Source organism: Triticum urartu, chromosome 4A, assembly GCF_056163025.1.
Source record: "Triticum urartu cultivar PI428250 chromosome 4A, HENAU_Tu73, whole genome shotgun sequence".
Classification (NCBI taxonomy): domain Eukaryota; kingdom Viridiplantae; phylum Streptophyta; class Magnoliopsida; order Poales; family Poaceae; genus Triticum; species Triticum urartu.
In genome coordinates this window covers 578,042,766-578,060,113 of record NC_141876.1, presented here as the reverse complement: position 1 = coordinate 578,060,113, position 17,348 = coordinate 578,042,766, and the positions used below count along the sequence as shown (strand labels likewise).

General features: G+C 45.0%; 1 protein-coding gene across 2 annotated transcripts; it reads right to left on the bottom strand.

Moving 5' to 3' along the window:
- Positions 1–12,574: 12,574 nt before the first annotated feature.
- CRCK2 (calmodulin-binding receptor-like cytoplasmic kinase 2) lies at positions 12,575–16,313 on the bottom strand. Of its 2 annotated transcripts, none has more exons than XM_048716635.2 (6): positions 15,912–16,313; positions 14,776–15,038; positions 14,514–14,682; positions 14,320–14,409; positions 13,429–13,721; positions 12,575–13,198 (listed from the first exon to the last, which is right to left on the bottom strand). In XM_048716635.2, the coding sequence occupies exons 1-6, from the start codon at positions 16,183–16,185 to the stop codon at positions 12,980–12,982; spliced, it is 1,308 nt and encodes a 435-aa protein (XP_048572592.2). In that variant the 5' UTR covers positions 16,186–16,313; the 3' UTR covers positions 12,575–12,979. The 2 variants fall into 2 exon arrangements, with proteins under 2 accessions (XP_048572592.2, XP_087375177.1); XM_087519051.1 differs by lacking the exon at positions 15,912–16,313 and adding an exon at positions 15,589–15,837.
- Between the last annotated feature and the right edge of the window lie 1,035 nt (positions 16,314–17,348).

Sequence of the window (17,348 nt, the reverse complement as noted above, 5' to 3'; positions counted from 1 at the left end):
ATCTTAGCATGATGATCGTTTAGTTTGTTGCTATTGCTTCCAACTTATACATGTTCCTATGACTATGAGATCATGCAACTCCCGAATACCGGAGGAACACTTAGTGTGCTATCAAACGTCACAACGTAACTGGGTGACTATAAAGATGCTCTACAGGTGTCTCCGATGGTGTTTGTTGAGTTGGCATAGATCAAGATTAGGATTTGTCACCCCGAGTATCGGAGAGGTATCTCTGGGCCCTCTTGGTGATGCACATCACTATAAGCCTTGCAAGCAATGTGACTAATGAGTTAGTTACGAGATGATGCATTACGAAACGAGTAAAGAGACTTGTCGGTAACTATATTGAACTAGGTATTGAGATACCGACAATTGAATCTCGGGCAAGTAACATACCGATGACAAAGGGAACAACGTATATCATTATGCGGTTTGACCGATAAAGATCTTCGTAGAATATGTGGGAGCCAATATGAACATCCAGATTCCGCTATTGGTTATTGACCGGAGACGTGTCTCGGACATGTCTACATAGTTCTCGAACCCGTAGGGTCCGCATGCTTAACGTTCGGTGACGATCGGTATTATGAGTTTATGTGTTTTGATGGACCGAAGGTAGTTCGGAGTCCCGGATATGATCACGTACATGACGAGGAGTCTCGAAATGGTCGAGACATAAAGATTGATATATAGGACGGCTATATTCGGACACCGGAAGTGTTCCGGGTGATTTCGGAGAAAACCAGAGTGCCGGAGGGTTACCGGAACACCCCTCCCCCCCCCCCCCCGGGGGAACTAATGGGTGTTGGGTTTCGTAGTAATTTCAAAAAAAATTCTACGCACACGCAAGATCATGTGATGCATAGAAACAAGAGGGGAGAGTGTTGTCTACGTACCCACGCAGACCGACTGCGGAAGCGTTGACGCAACGTAGAGGAAGTAGTCGTACGTCTTCACGATCCAACCGATCAAGCACCGAAACTACGGCACCTCCGAGTTCGAGCACATGTTCAGCTCGATGACGATCCCCGGACTCCGATCCAGCAAAGTGTCGGGGAAGAGTTCCGCCAGCACGACGGCGTGGTGACGATCTTGATGTACTACAGCAGCAGGGCTTCGCCTAAACTCCGCTACAGTATTATCGAGGACTATGGTGGCTGGGGGCACCGCACACGGCTAAGGAATAGATCACGTGGATCAACTTGTGTGTTCCTGGGGTGCCTCTACCTCAGTATATAAAGGAGCCAAGGGGGAGGGGGGCGCCGGCCAGGAGGAGGGCGCAGGAGGAGTCCTACTCCTTCCGGGAGTAGGACTCCCCCCCCCCAATCCTAGTTGGACTAGGATTCCCCGAGGGGGAAAGAGGGAGAGGGGGGGCGGCCACCTTCTCCTAGTCCTAATAGGACTAGGGGAGGGGGGAGGTGCGCAGCCACCTTGGGCTGCCCCTTTCTCCTTTCCACTAAAGCCCATTAAGGCCCATATGGCTCCCGGGGGGTTCCGGTAACCTCCCGGTACTCCGGTAAAATCCCGATTTCACCCGGAACACTTCCGATATCCAAACATAGGCTTCCAATATATCAATCTTTACGTCTCGACCATTTCGAGACTCCTCGTCATGTCCATGATCACATCCGGGACTCCGAACAACCTTCGGTACATCAAAATGCATAAACTCATAATATAACTGTCATCGTAACCTTAAGCGTGCGGACCCTACGGGTTCGAGAACAATGTAGACATGACCGAGACACGTCTCCGGTCAATAACCAATAGCGGGACCTGGATGCCCATATTGGCTCCTACATATTCTACGAAGATCTTTATCGGTCAGACCGCATAACAACATACGTTGTTCCCTTTGTCATCGGTATGTTACTTGCCCGAGATTCGATCGTCGGTATCCAATACCTAGTTCAATCTCGTTACCGGCAAGTCTCTTTACTCGTTCCGTAATACATCATCTCACAACTAACATCTTAGTTACAATGCTTGCAAGGCTTATGTGATGTGTATTACCGAGAGGGCGCCAGAGATACCTCTCCGACAATCGGAGTGACAAAACCTAATCTCGAAATACGCCAACCCAACATGTACCTTTGGAGACACCTGTAGTACTCCTTTATAATCACCCAGTTACGTTGTGACGTTTGGTAGTACCCAAAGTGTTCCTCCGGTAAACGGGAGTTGCATAATCTCATAGTTATAGGAACATGTATAAGTCATGAAGAAAGCAATAGCAACATACTAAACGATCGGGTGCTAAGCTAATGGAATGGGTCATGTCAATCAGATCATTCAACTAATGATGTGACCTTGTTAATCAAATAACAACTCATTGTTCATGGTTAGGAAACATAACCATCTTTGATTAACGAGCTAGTCAAGTAGAGGCATACTAGTGACACTCTGTTTGTCTATGTATTCACACATGTATTATGTTTCCGGTTAATACAATTCTAGCATGAATAATAAACATTTATCATGAAATAAGGAAATAAATAATAACTTTATTATTGCCTCTAGGGCATATTTCCTTCAGTCTCCCACTTGCACTAGAGTCAATAATCTAGATCACATCACCATGTGATTAACATCGATAGTTCACATCATCATGTGATTAACACCCATAGTTCACATCGCCATGTGACCAACACCCAAAGGGTTTACTAGATTCAGTAATCTAGTTCACATCGCTATGTGATTAACACCCAAGGAGTACTAAGGTGTGATCATGTTTTGCTTGTGAGAGAATCTTAGTCAACGGGTCTGCCACATTCAGATCCGCATGTATTTTGCAAATTTCTATGTCAACAATGCTCTGCATGGAGCTACTCTAGCTAATTGCTCCCACTTTCAATATGTATCTAGACCGAGACTTAGAGTCATCTAGATTAGTGTCAAAACTTGCATCGGCGTAACCCTTTACGACGAACCTTTTTTTTTCACTTCCATAATCGAGAAACATATCCTTATTCCACTAAGGATAATTTTGACCGCTGTCCAGTGATCTACTCCTAGATCACTATCGTACTCCCTTGCCAAACTCAGTGGTAGGGCATACAATAGATCTGGTATACAGCATGGCATACTTTATAGAACCTATGACTGAGGCATAGGGAATGACTTTCATTCTCTTTCTATCTTCTGCCGTGGTCAGGCTTTGAGTCTTACTCAACTTCACACCTTGTAACACAGGCAAGAAACCTTTTCTTTGACTGTTCCATTTTGAACTACTTCAAAATCTTGTCAAGGTATGTACTCATTGAAAAAACTTATCAAGTGTCTTGATCTATCTCTATAGATCTTGATACTCAATATGTAAGTAGCTTCACCGAGGTCTTTCATTGAAAAACTCTTATTAAAGTATCCCTTTATGCTATCTAGAAATTCTATATCATTTCCAATCAGCAATATGTCATCCACATATAATATCAGAAATGCTACAGAGCTCCCACTCACTTTCTTGTAAATACAGGCTTCTCCGAAAGTCTGTATAAAACCAAATGCTTTGATCACACTATCAAAGCGTTTATTCCAACTCCGAGAGGCTTGCACCAGTCCATAAATGGATCGCTGGAGCTTGCACACTTTGTTAGCTCTCTTTGGATCGACAAAACCTTCCGGTTGTATCATATACAACTCTTCTTCCAGAAATCCATTCAGGAATGCAGTTTTGACATCCATCTGCCAAATTTCATAATCATAAAATGCGGCAATTGCTAACATGATTCGGACAGACTTAAGCATCGCTACGGGTGAGAAGGTCTCATCGTAGTCAACCCCTTGAACTTGTCGAAAACCTTTTGCGACAAGTCGAGCTTTGTAGACAGTAACATTACCATCAGCGTCAGTCTTCTTCTTGAAGATCCATTTATTCTCAATCGCTTGCCGATCATCGGGCAAGTCAACCAAAGTCCATACTTTGTTCTCATACATGGATCCCATCTCAGATTTCATGGCTTCAAGCCACTTTGCGGAATCTGGGCTCACCATCGCTTCTTCATAGTTCGTAGGTTCATCATGATCTAGTAGCATGACTTCCAGAATAGGATTACCGTACCACTCTGGTGCGGATCTTGCTCTGGTCGATCTACGAGGTTCAGTAGTATCTTGACCTGAAGTTTCATGATCAACATCATTAGCTTCCTTACTAATTGGTATAGATGTCGCAGAAACAGTTTTCTGTGATGTACTATTTTCCAATAAGGGAGCAGGTACAGTTACCTCGTCAAGTTCTACTTTCCTCCCACTCACTTCTTTCGAGAGAAACTCCTTCTCCAGAAAGTTTCCGAATTTAGCAACAAAAGTCTTGCCTTCGGATCTGTGATAGAAGGTGTATCCAATAGTTTCCTTTGGATATCCTATGAAGACGCACTTCTCCGATTTGAGTTTGAGCTTATCAGGATGAAACTTTTTCATATAAGCATTGCAACCCCAAACTTTAAGAAACGACAGCTTAGGTTTCTTGCCAAACCATAGTTCACACGGTGTCATCTCAACGGATTTAGATGGTGCCCTATTTAACGTGAATGCAGCTGTCTCTAATGCATAACCCCAAAACGGTAGTGGTAGATCGGTAAGAGACATCATAGATTGCACTATATCCAATAAAGTACGGTTATGACGTTCGGACACACCATTATGCTGTGGTGTTCCATGTGGCATGAGTTTGTGAAACTATTCCACATTGTTTTAATTGAAGACCAAACTCGTAACTCAAACATTTGTCTCCGCGATCAGATCGTAGAAACTTTATTTTCTTGTCATGATGATTTTCCACTTCACTCTGAAATTCTTTGAACTTTTCAAATGTTTCAGACTTATGTTTCATCAAGTAGATATACCCATATCTGCTCAAATCATCTGTGAAGTTCAGAAAATAACGATACTTGCCGTGAGCCTTAACACTCATCGGACCGCATACATCAGTATGTATTATTTCCAATAAGTCAGTTGCTCGCTCCGGAGAACGGAGTCGTAGTCATCTTGCCCATGAGGCATGGTTCGCAAGCATCAAGTGATTCCAAAATCCCATCAGCATGGAGTTTCTTCATGCGCTTTACACCAATATGACCTAAACAGCAGTGCTACAAATAAGTTGCACTATCATTATTAACTTCGCATCTTTTGGTTTCAATATTATGAATATGTGTATCACTACGATCGAGATCCAATGAACTTGTTTCATTGGGTGTATGACCATCGAAGGTTTTATTCATGTAAACAGAACAACAATTATTCTCTGACTTTAATGAATAACCGTATTGCAATAAACATGATCAAATCATATTCATGCTCAACGCAAAAACCAAATAACACTTATTTAGGTTCAACACTAATCCCGAAAGTATAGGGGAGTGTGTGATGATGATCATATCAATCTTGGAACCACTTCCAACACACATCGTCACTTCACCCTTAACTAGTCTCTGTTTATTCTGCAACTCCCGTTTCGAGTTACTAATCTTAGCAACTGAACTAGTATCAAATACTGAGGGGTTGCTATAAACACTAGTAAAGTACACATCAATAACATGTATATAAAATATACTTATGTTCACTTTGCCATCCTTCTTATCTGCCAATCACTTGGGGTAGTTCCGCTTCCAGTGACCAGTCCCTTTGCAGTAGAAACACTTAGTCTCAGGCTTAGGACCAGACTTGGGCTTCTTCACTTGAGCAGCAACTTGCTTGCCGTTCTTCTTGAAGTTCCCCTTCTTCCCTTTGCCCTTTTATTGAAACTAGTGGTCTTGTCTACCATCAACACTTGATGCTCTTTCTTGATTTCTACCTTCGTCGATTTCAACATCACGAAGAGCTTGGGAATCACTTTAGTCATCCCTTGCATATTATAGTTCATCACGAAGTTCTACTAACTTGGTGATGGTGACTAGAGAATTCTGTCAATTACTATTTTATCTGGAAGATTAACTCCCACTTGATTCAAGCGATTGTAGTACCCAGACAATCTGAGCACATGCTCACTAGTTGAGCGATTCTCCTCCATCTTTTAGCTATAGAACTTGTTGGAGACTTCATATCTCTCAACTCGGGTATTTGCTTGAAATATTAACTTCAATTCCTGGAACATCTCATATGGTCCATGACGTTCAAAACGTCTTTGAAGTCCCGATTCTAAGCCGTTAAGCATGGTGCACTAAACTATCAAGTAGTCATCATATTGAGCTAGCCAAATGTTCATAACGTCTGCATCTGCTCCTGCAATAGGTCTGTCACCTAGCGGTGCATCAAGGACATAATTCTTCTGTGCAGCAATGAGGATAAACCTCAGATCACGGATCCAATCCGCATCATTGCTACTAACATCTTTCAACACAATTTTTCTCTAGGAACATATCAAAATAAACATATGAAAGCAACAACGCAAGCTATTGATCTACAACATAATTTGCGAAATACTACCAGGACTAAGTTCATGATAAATTTAAGTTCAATTAATCATATTACTTAAGAACTCCCACTTAGATAGACATCCCTCTAATCTTCTAAGTGATTATGTGATCCATATCAACTAAACCATAACCGATCATCACGTGAGATGGAGTAGTTTTCAATGGTGAACATCACTATGTTGATCATATCTACTATATGATTCACGCTCGACCTTTCGGTCTCCGTGTTCCGAGGCCATATCTGCATATGCTAGGCTCATCAAGTTTAACCTGAGTATTCCGCGTGTGCAAAACTGGCTTGCACCCGTTGTAGATGGATGTAGAGCTTATCACACCCGATCATCACATGGTGTCTGGGCACGACGAACTTTGGCAACGGTGCATACTCAGGGAGAACACTTCTTGATAATTAGTGAGAGATCATCTTAAAATGCTACCGTCAAACTAAGCAAAATAAGATGTATAAAAGATAAACATCATATGCAATCAAAATATGTGATATGATATGGCCATCATCATCTTGCGCCTTTGATCTCCATCTCCAAAGTACTGTCATGATCTCTATCGTCACCGGCATGACACCATGATCTCCATCATCTTGATCTATATCAATGTGTCGTCACACGGTCGTCTCGCCAACTATTGCTCTTGCAACTATTGCTATCGCATAGCGATAAAGTAAAGCAATTATTTGGCGCTTGCATCTTATGCAATATAGAGACAACCATAAGGCTTTTGCCAGTTGCCGATAACTTCAACAAAACATGATCATCTCATACAACAACTTATATCTCATCACGTTTTGACCATATCACATCACAACATGCCCTGCAAAAACAAGTTAGACGTCCTCTACTTTGTTGTTGCAAGTTTTACGTGGCTGCTACGGGCTTAAGTAAGAACCAATATCACCTACGCATCAAAACCACAACGATAGTTTGTCAAATAGACTCCGTTTTAACCTTCGCAAGGATCAGGCGTAGCCATACTTGGTTTAACTAAAGTTGGAGAGACAGTCGCCCGCAAGCCACCTGTGTGCAAAGCACGTCGGGGGAACCGGTCTCGCGTAAGCGTACGCGTAAGGTTGGTCCGGGTCGTCTCGTCCAACAATACCGCCTAACCAAAGTATGACATGCTGGTAGGCAGTATGAATTATATCGCCCACAACTCACTTGTGTTCTACTCGTGCATATAACATCAACATAAATAACCTGGCTCGGATGCCACTGTTGGGTTTCGTAGTAATTTCAAAAAAAATTCTACGCACACGCAAGATCATGTGATGCATAGCAACGAGAGGGGAGAGTGTTGTCTACGTACCCACGCAGACCGACTGCGGAAGCGTTGACGCAACGTAGAGGAAGTAGTCGTACGTCTTCACGATCCAACCGATCAAGCACCGAAACTACGGCACCTCCGAGTTCGAGCACACGTTCAGCTCGATGACGATCCCCAGACTCCGATCCAGCAAAGTGTCGGGGAAGAGTTCCGTCAGCACGACGGCGTGGTGACGATCTTGATGTACTACAGCAGCAGGGCTTCGCCTAAACTCCGCTACAGTATTATCGAGGACTATGGTGGCTGGGGGCACCGCACACGGCTAAGGAATAGATCACGTGGATCAAATTGTGTGTTCCTGGGGTGCCTCTGCCTCAGTATATAAAGGAGCCAAGGGGGAGGGGGGCGCCGGCCAGGAGGAGGGCGCAGGAGGAGTCCTACTCCTTCCGGGAGTAGGACTCTCCCCCCCCCAATCCTAGTTGGACTAGGATTCCCCGAGGGGGAAAGAGGGAGAGGGGGGTCGGCCACCTTCTCCTAGTCCTAATAGGACTAGGGGAGGGGGGAGGTGCGCAGCCACCTTGGGCTGCCCCTTTCTCCTCTCCACTAAAGCCCATTAAGGCCCATATGGCTCCCGGGGGGTTCCGGTAACCTCCCGGTACTCCGGTAAAATCCCGATTTCACCCGGAACACTTCCGATATCCAAACATAGGCTTCCAATATATCAATATTTACGTCTCGACCATTTCGAGACTCCTCGTCATGTCCATGATCACATCCGGGACTCCGAACAACCTTCGGTACATCAAAATGCATAAACTCATAATATAACTGTCATCGTAACCTTAAGCGTGCGGATCCTACGGGTTCGAGAACAATGTAGACATGACCGAGACACATCTCCGGTCAATAACCAATAGCGGGACCTGGATGCCCATATTGTCTCCCACATATTCTACGAAGATCTTTATCGGTCAGACCGCATAACAACATACGTTGTTCCCTTTGTCATCGGTATGTTACTTGCCCGAGATTCGATCGTCGGTATCCAATACCTAGTTCAATCTCGTTACCGGCAAGTCTCTTTACTCGTTCCGTAATACATCATCTCACAACTAACATCTTAGTTACAATGCTTGCAAGGCTTATGTGATGTGTATTACCGAGAGGGCCCCAGAGATACCTCTCCGACAATTGGAGTGACAAAACATAATCTCGAAATACGCCAACCCAACATGTACCTTTGGAGACACCTGTAGTACTCCTTTATAATCACCCAGTTACGTTGTGACGTTTGGTAGTACCCAAAGTGTTCCTCCGATAAACGGGAGTTGCATAATCTCATAGTTATAGGAACATGTATAAGTCATGAAGAAAGCAATAGCAACATATACTAACCGATCGGGTGCTAAGCTAATGGAATGGGTCATGTCAATCAGATCATTCAACTAATGATGTGACCTCGTTAATCAAATAACAACTCATTGTTCATGGTTAGGAAACATAACCATCTTTGATTAACGAGCTAGTCAAGTAGAGGCATACTAGTGACACTCTGTTTGTCTATGTATTCACACATGTATTATGTTTCCGGTTAATACAATTCTAGCATGAATAATAAACATTTATCATGAAATAAGGAAATAAATAATAACTTTATTATTGCCTCTAGGGCATATTTCCTTCAATGGGCCACATGGGCCTTAGTGGAGAGAGAGAGGGCCGACTAAGGCAGGGCCACACGCCCCTCCCCCTCTACTCTGAATTGGACTAGGGAGGGGGGCGACGCCCCCCTTTCCTTCTCCCTTCTCCTCCTTCCTTTCCCCCTCCTAGTAGGACTAGGAAAGGGGAGTCCTACTCCTACTAGGAGGACTCCTCCTCTCCAGGCGCGCCACAAGGGCCAGCCGGCCTCCCCCCTTGCTCCTTTATATACGGGGCCAGGGGCACCCTAGAACACACAAGTTGATCATTGATCCCTTAGCCGTGTGCGGTGCCCCCCTCCACCATAATCCACCTCGGTCATATCGTCGTAGTGCTTAGGCGAAGCCCTGCGCCGGTAGCTTCATCATCACCGTCATCACGCCGTCGTGCTGACGAAGCTCTCCCTCGACATTCAGCTGGATCAAGAGTTCGTGGGACGTCGCCGAGCCGAACGTGTGCAGATTGCGGAGATGCCGTACTTTCGGTACTAGGATCGGTCGGATCGTGAAGACGTACGACTACATCAACCGCGTTGTTATAGCGTTTCCGCTTACGGTGTACGAGGGTACGTGGACAACACTCTTCCCCTCTCGTTGCTATGCATCACCATGATAGATCTTGCGTGTGCGTATGATTGTTTTTTTGAAATTACTGTGTTTCCCAATAGCATCGTGGTCCAAAAATTCTCAAACTTGAAGGAGCGAGGTCTCCGGGGCCCCTTGTCATCCGCGAGCAGGAGAGAGCAATGGTGTGAAAGGGATGAAGAAAGTGGATGGAAGATGTGAGTGTTGAAGTGCATGTCCCAATCGGCGTTGCGGAACAAAGAGTTCGGTTTGTTCATCATAGTATTGGTCCTTTCGTTGCTCCAAGTGAATCGCCGGTTCTGGAGGTGTATTTCTTTGAGATCACAACTGCGAATAGTGGCACATAAATGATTTATGCAGCTTCAATTGACGGTTCTCTTGTTCTTATCTTGAGCGCATCACTCCGTCGATATTTGTCTTTGAAAATTTTTTTGCTTCTAGGAAGGGCAAGAGTTTGTGTCACAACTTTTGATGAACAGCCAGTCATGAAAAAAAACTAACCATGTAGTTTGCCTCGGCATCACAAATTCTGTGGTTAGCTTATTTCCGCGGCGTCACAACTTCTAGGAAACTAACCATGTAAATGTTGAAAGTGTAAATGGCGTTCAATTGCGACAAACTAGCCACTTAAGTGTTAAAAGTGTAAACTATATGTTCAATTGCAACATACTAACAACTTAAGTGTTAAAAGTGTAAACGACGTTCATTTGCAACAAACTAACCCTTAAAGTATTAAAACTGTAAACGATTGTCAATTGCAAGAAACTAAACATAAGTATGAAAAATGTAAACCATGTTAAATTGCAAGAACTAACCACATAAATGTTCAAGTGTAAATGATGCTAAACTGCAATAAGCTAACCACAAAAATGTTTAAATCGCAAAGGATACTAAACTGCAAGAAACTAACCATGGCAAATACACATGGGCTAGGAGCTATGCATATAATGAAGAGAACACATAGATCTACTAGGGTTCTGGTCGAGGCGCAGAGCTAGCACAAGACCTGGTCTGGCGAACTGGTCACCTTAGTCTTGCCCGGTCTAAATTCATTGTAGGGCCACACACCTGAATCACGATTTTTAGTTCTAGAAATGTCATGTCGCGTTCTAGAAAAGTAGTAGGTTGATGCTAACATGTAGATTGCTGGCATCAAGTCCGCATCCCATCGCATGCTGACATGCTCAACCCGCAGACCATCTCTGGGGCAGGCTTTGGGTTGATCGTCTTGTTAATGGCCAACGTTTGCATTTGTTGGTGGCATCATGGCTGACATGCTTAAGGTTTGGCCATGTGGGCTAATGCGGAGGCAGCGTTGTGTGGTGCTCATCAAAGTTGGTTAACTTGAGTAGCCTTGAAGGATTCTTGGGAATTCGCATGGCTCGAATCAAGGTGTTGTGTTCGGCAGAGCAACAAACTTTGGGATTATGACAAAGCAACAAACGGTGTGGTCCAATAGGCTAATATTTGGGATTGCGACGGAGTGACAAATAGTGGAGGTCTGATAGGCGCTGTGGAAACATATGCGGTTACAAACTTTCGTGAAAACATATGCCCACTTGAAATTTGCCAAAAAGAAAGGTATGTACTTATAGTTGCTAGCCTTTCATTCCGTTTATATGTGTATAGAACACAAACAAACATGATTTTCTTATGAAATGGCAAGTACACACATCATTCAGCAATCTATGTCTGGATTTGCATTTTGCATCATCACAATGAGAAGCCATAGTCATAAGTGTTAAGCTTCATGTACTAGCCAACGCAACCAAAAGTCCGAACTGATGGAGAGGGCTAGTGCAACCGGGAGAGAGCAACGGTGCGCGAAACTCATGTATGAGTCAAGAGGCCTATACATGGACACAAAGGGGGGCAACGGCAATTTTTAGATAAATTGCGCAAACCAGGACTTGAACTCAAGACCTTAGCTCCGATACCATGTTAAGCTTCATGCACTAGCTAACGCAACCAAAAGTCCGAACTGATGAAAAGAGCTAGTGCAGTCCACATATAGTGTAACAATAAACACATGCACGGTCGGAAAAAAAATCTGATGGAACATGATGGACTGTGGTGGCCAACCTCAGTTGAGTTGACACTGTCATAGGTAGGCAAGCGTGAGTTTTATAGCAAATAGATGCTGTGATGTGTGTTGAAGTAGGGAGACCCAACAGCCAAAAAACCACCTCCCGAAATGAGCATCGAACCAGGTCACAGACAAGTAGTGGAGATGTGAGGGGCAATGATCTTAGATGTCAGGATTTGGGATTTCAGCATAAGAGAGACAAAGCAGAAGAGAGAATGTGACATGGGCTCTTTCTTGTTCTATTTCGAGATCCGCATGTATATTTATTAAGGAGAAAGTTTACGACACGAAAGAATATGCATGTGGTCCATATAACACCAGAGAAGGCAGAGAGATGGAGACATGGGGTTTTGCTATTTTGTCCAGTGGAGATGCACCACCGCACACATGAGCGAACACATACAGGTTTGAATACGAATATACATCTGTAATTTCTTATGCGGTATTTTTCTTGCAGCTGTAGTTTTCTTGTAATTTTCTGCACTACTATGCCAAAAACATTGACGATGACGCACACAAACACCCAAAAAGTAAGATATGCCACTGCTGTTGAATTTTGTTCATCATATACAGGAGAACGCATCTAATACATGGGAAATGCATGCTCTCCTCAGAAATCATCTTTCTTCTACAACATACAGACACCATCGTATATTCAAGTCATATTTGAAATTGCTTGTGCTTGCTAAGGCGACTATCTACGTGTACAGCTGTGTAGGAAGAACTTCAATGTAACTCTTCCTAGCTGATACCTAATAAGCACACAATTTCTAGGAAGGCCACAGGTCCCATTGACAGTTTGGCAGCCCGTAGCTCAGCGGTCGGTTGATCCACACCTCCATGCTAGCTTTGAATTGAAGTGAGGCAAACTGGGATGTTGTTGCATTCTGTTTTCTTGATTGCTCCGTATGAGCTGCTTTGGTTCAAGAGGAGGTTGGTTGAGCCAGCTCCCTGTAATCTTTACGCATACTCCACAGGATCTCTGCGCACCGCCTCATGCTCGGCCGGTTCCTCTTCTTGGGAGCTAAGCATTGCAAGGCCAGCTCGTACATCTTCTCGATCGCCAGGTTGGTCGCGTCGTTCACTTCCAGATTCGGATCCAGTGTTAGTATCGCATCGCCCTTTGAGAATTTTTCCATTGCCTGTGCCCACCATAAATGGAGCACACTTATAATTAGCAAAACCAGATATATGGACAAGTCGTCGATCTTTATGAACTACTCCCTCTGTCCCAGAATATAAGAACATTTTTGACACTATGCTAGTGTCAAAAACGTTCTTATATTCTGGGACAGAGGGAGTATTGTACATATTTCATTTCATATTGACCATTAAAGGTACAAAGATAATGATAAGAATGGCACAAACTAACCCATTTTGCTGTGACACGTTCGACGATCGCCCTCTTTGGTTCGATCGGGCGCCTCCCAGTAACCAACTCCACTAGCAGCACTCCGAAGGAGTAGACATCACTCTTCTCAGTGAGCTGGTATGTTCTGAGATACTCTGGGTCAAGGTACCCTGCTGTTCCTTTGACTTGAGTAGAGACATGGGTGGCGTCAGTCGGAGCCAGTTTCGCAAATCCAAAGTCAGCGACCTTAGCTCGGCAGTTGTTTGTGAGAAGAATGTTTGAGGATTTGATGTCCCTGTGGATGACCGGCTGATCTGCATCGGTGAAATATATGGGTCAGAGTCTAACTGATTTGGTGGTTCTTCACAGGTCGTATATGTTTGTTTTTTGGGCATCTGCACATCAGGCCCTAATAGTGCAACAAGTCATGGTTTCCCCTTTTTGAATTGAGATATTTGACATAAAACCTCTGTGGTCATCTCCTATCACCAGTAATAGTTTTGGTCTAAATTTGGTTCGGAGAGTTGAATCTCAGTTTAAATAGAGGCTTTAATTCCTATTGGTACTAGGAAAATATCCTAGGCACTGGTTGTTGTGATGCAGCTATATCTTCCTTGTGAAGTTAAGCAAAAGCAGACCAAGTGCTCTGTTTTCTACTAAAGGATTCTGCAGCGTCATCATATCTGAACTAAATCAAGTTAGTGCTAGATTAAATTCTTAATGACCTTGCTTTAACTTCTTCTCGGGGTATCATTTCTGATCCAAACAAGTATTGGCCACCCAGTGTCCCAATATCATTTGCAAACCTTTCAGATGCAAGAACAAAACAACCAAAATAGGGAAAAAAATCCAAATAACCTGACAAACATGAAACCAAAATGCAAAGAAACATTAATAATTACTCTGCATTACCAGAGTAGGTGTGAAGATAGGTGATAGCGTGGGCCACATCGATCGCGATTTCCAACCTCACAGAGAACTCCAGGACTTTTCCATTCAGACCTGCACACGTCTAAACTCGGTAAGACGATAGAATTAGCAAAAACCATGGCACTTGTCATCCCCATAGGTGATAGGAGGAAAGGGCAGGATCCTATGATTGTTACCTTCAAGGTGCTCTCGAAGATTGCCATTGGGAACATACTCCACAATGATCAACTGCTCACCACCAAACTCAAGGAACCCATGGAACCGTACCAGATTCAGGTGCTCGATGCATCGCAGCGTCTCTATCTCGTTCCGGAACTCGTGGCCCATGTGCTTGTCATACATATTCTGGAACGAAAAGAAAACGAACATAGACATGTTATGCAACTGTCGCCAGGTTTTGAGAACTGATCGTATGTATAAGAAGTAAATGGTGCAAACCTTCTTGGCCCGTTTGACGGCGACGAGGGTGCCGTCGCTGAGCTGACCCTTGTACACTGTCCCCGAACCACCCTGCCCAATCTTGAGGTTGGGCGAGAAGTTCTTCGTTGCTTTCTGAATCTCTGGTAAGGTGAACTTTCTGTCTCCAGGTATCTCCCTTTCTGAAGAATTCCTGAGGGTGGAGCCATACAGCCCTCTGGCTGATCTCCTGCTCTCGAAAGTGCTCCCGCTGGTAGAACCTTGAGAGCTCAGCGACTGCGAGTCTGCAGATTCATTCATAGGAAAGAACCGTCACATCTCAAGTTTACAGAGAGCCTAACGATGGTTCTTGTAAGCAAAGTGTTATTTGCATAGTGTCATGAATTTAACAGTATCCATTAATTCCAGGATGCATATATCGTAACGAATGTGAGTGGCACGCAGGAGGCTATCCTTGAAAGAGGGAAGGAATTCGCTAATGGTACTTTACGATGGGGTTTGCTTACTCTGTGAGTCGGAGAAAGAATTAGCAAATGATACGAACACTTTGAGCAAGATGGGTTCCGGTCATGATCAAATCACGACAAATCAAATGGAACAAGTGGAAAATAATATGTGCTACTCTCTTTGTTCACAAATATAAGATACTTTAATATTTCAATATGGACTAAGTAGGGACTGAAATGAGTGAACACACGCTAAAACGTATCTATATACACCCGATTCACAAAAAAGTTAATCGGAGAGAGTAGTAATTAGAAAAGTACTCCATCTATCCTGAAATACTTGTTCTATAAATGATTGACAAGTATTTTCGAACGGAGGAAGTACAACCTGACGGTGACGGAGAGTGTGTTGCAGACATCTGATTAAACTAAGGCTCAAGAGGAGAATGCTGCATCTTGTGCTGTTATTGCCGTACACATCAGTACACAAAACAGTGCACCTGCAAAGATCCGATCCTAGAAAGACGTAGTACGTACAACCGAGTTATAAAAAGCAAAGCTGAAGTACAATCGTACGCGTTGACCAGGCACGGTTGACGAATAACATGTCACAATTAGAAGACGAAGAAGAAGAGAAAAATGGCATCGTGGGATCAGAAGGGCAGAGAGGCCACCGGAGAAGAGGTCGAGGGAAGGCGCGTGCGCACGTACGTTGGTGGGAGGCGTCGGAGTCGACGTCGGAGAGGGAGGTCTCCGGCGAGCGCGCGTCCCCGGGGGCGAAGCAGGAGCGGAAGGCGTCGAGGAAGGCGGCGGCCCCGCGGCCGCTGCTGCCGGACGAACGCTCGGACGAGGCCGTGGTGGTGGCGACCGAGTAGCGGGAGAGGTCGTCGCTGGCGCTGGCGCTGGCGCCGGCGCCGATGAGGTCGCTCATCGGCCTCCTCCTGGGCGCCGAGCCGGCGCTGCTGCTGCTGCTACCGCTCCTCATCGAGGTGGCGTGGCGAGGCGGCAGCCGCGGAGAGGAGAGGGGAGGAGCGGGACGACGCGCTCGCTCGCTACTGCAGCGGAAAGCGGCGGCTTTGATGGACGAGGATTGATTAGTTGGGCGCGTCAAGGTGGACTAATTCAGGACTTGCGAGGGAGAGAAGACCCGTAGACGTGGACCACGGCTGCATGTAGGACTAGTCCCCCGCTAGAAAGGGTTTTTTTTCTAAAGAGAATCTCAACAAGTCGATTGCATCCATGCGGAAAACCGGGCCTAAAACCGAACAGATAACAAGGATAAAAGAAGAAGAGACAAAGAAATGGGTACCCATGACAAAGCACGGCGTAGCTAGCAGACAAAACAGACTCCATCATGAATGGCGCAAATAGATCACGGGTGTCGTCGAAAGATCACAATACCAAGACTTTGCAAACAGACGATGGCACCGGCGTGCGTATCCGAACCCCAAGGTGCAACACAGGAGCATCCATAGTCGACGAGTGCCATAGCATGACCATATGCTCCAGCCTCCAGAACAATTGGAGCAATGCAAGTCAGGAGAGCAGCGATGAACACGAACCTTGAATGGGAACTCCGCCACAGGAAATCGAAACTATTAGCAAGTCCGGGAGGCATCTTGTGCCATCATTGAGAAAAAGATGAACAGAGTCAACACCAAGAGCACGAAGCTTGTCATCTTGAGCAAGCATCAGCAGGGACTAGACAACACACAATAGGTAGGGTGGATGGATGACGGTAAAGGGCTCTGAGATGACGCCTTCAAGAAGGTAAATGATGTCCATGGACAATGTCGTCAATGAAATATCGTCCGGAGCCCATACCGAGTGGATCAGGTACAACTCAAGGACCATGCCCCTAGGAAGATAAGCAACGCGAGATTGGAGCTGTCGTGGCCGTCTAACGCCGGAATCAACGAGGATTTCTCCCGGAGCAAGTACCAGATGCAGGCCTGCGTCGAGGCACCAGGTTAGAGCAGCCACAGAGGTTGCAGATGATGACCGGCGAGCTGCCATCCAATGGGAGTCGACGAGATGGTGGACGTGTGTCGATGGAGGGAGCATGGCAAGAGGAGGCGAGGGGTGACCAGAGGTGCTTGTCGAGGCAGTGATGTACATGGAGACGGTAGGTGGAGAGCCGAGGCGTGG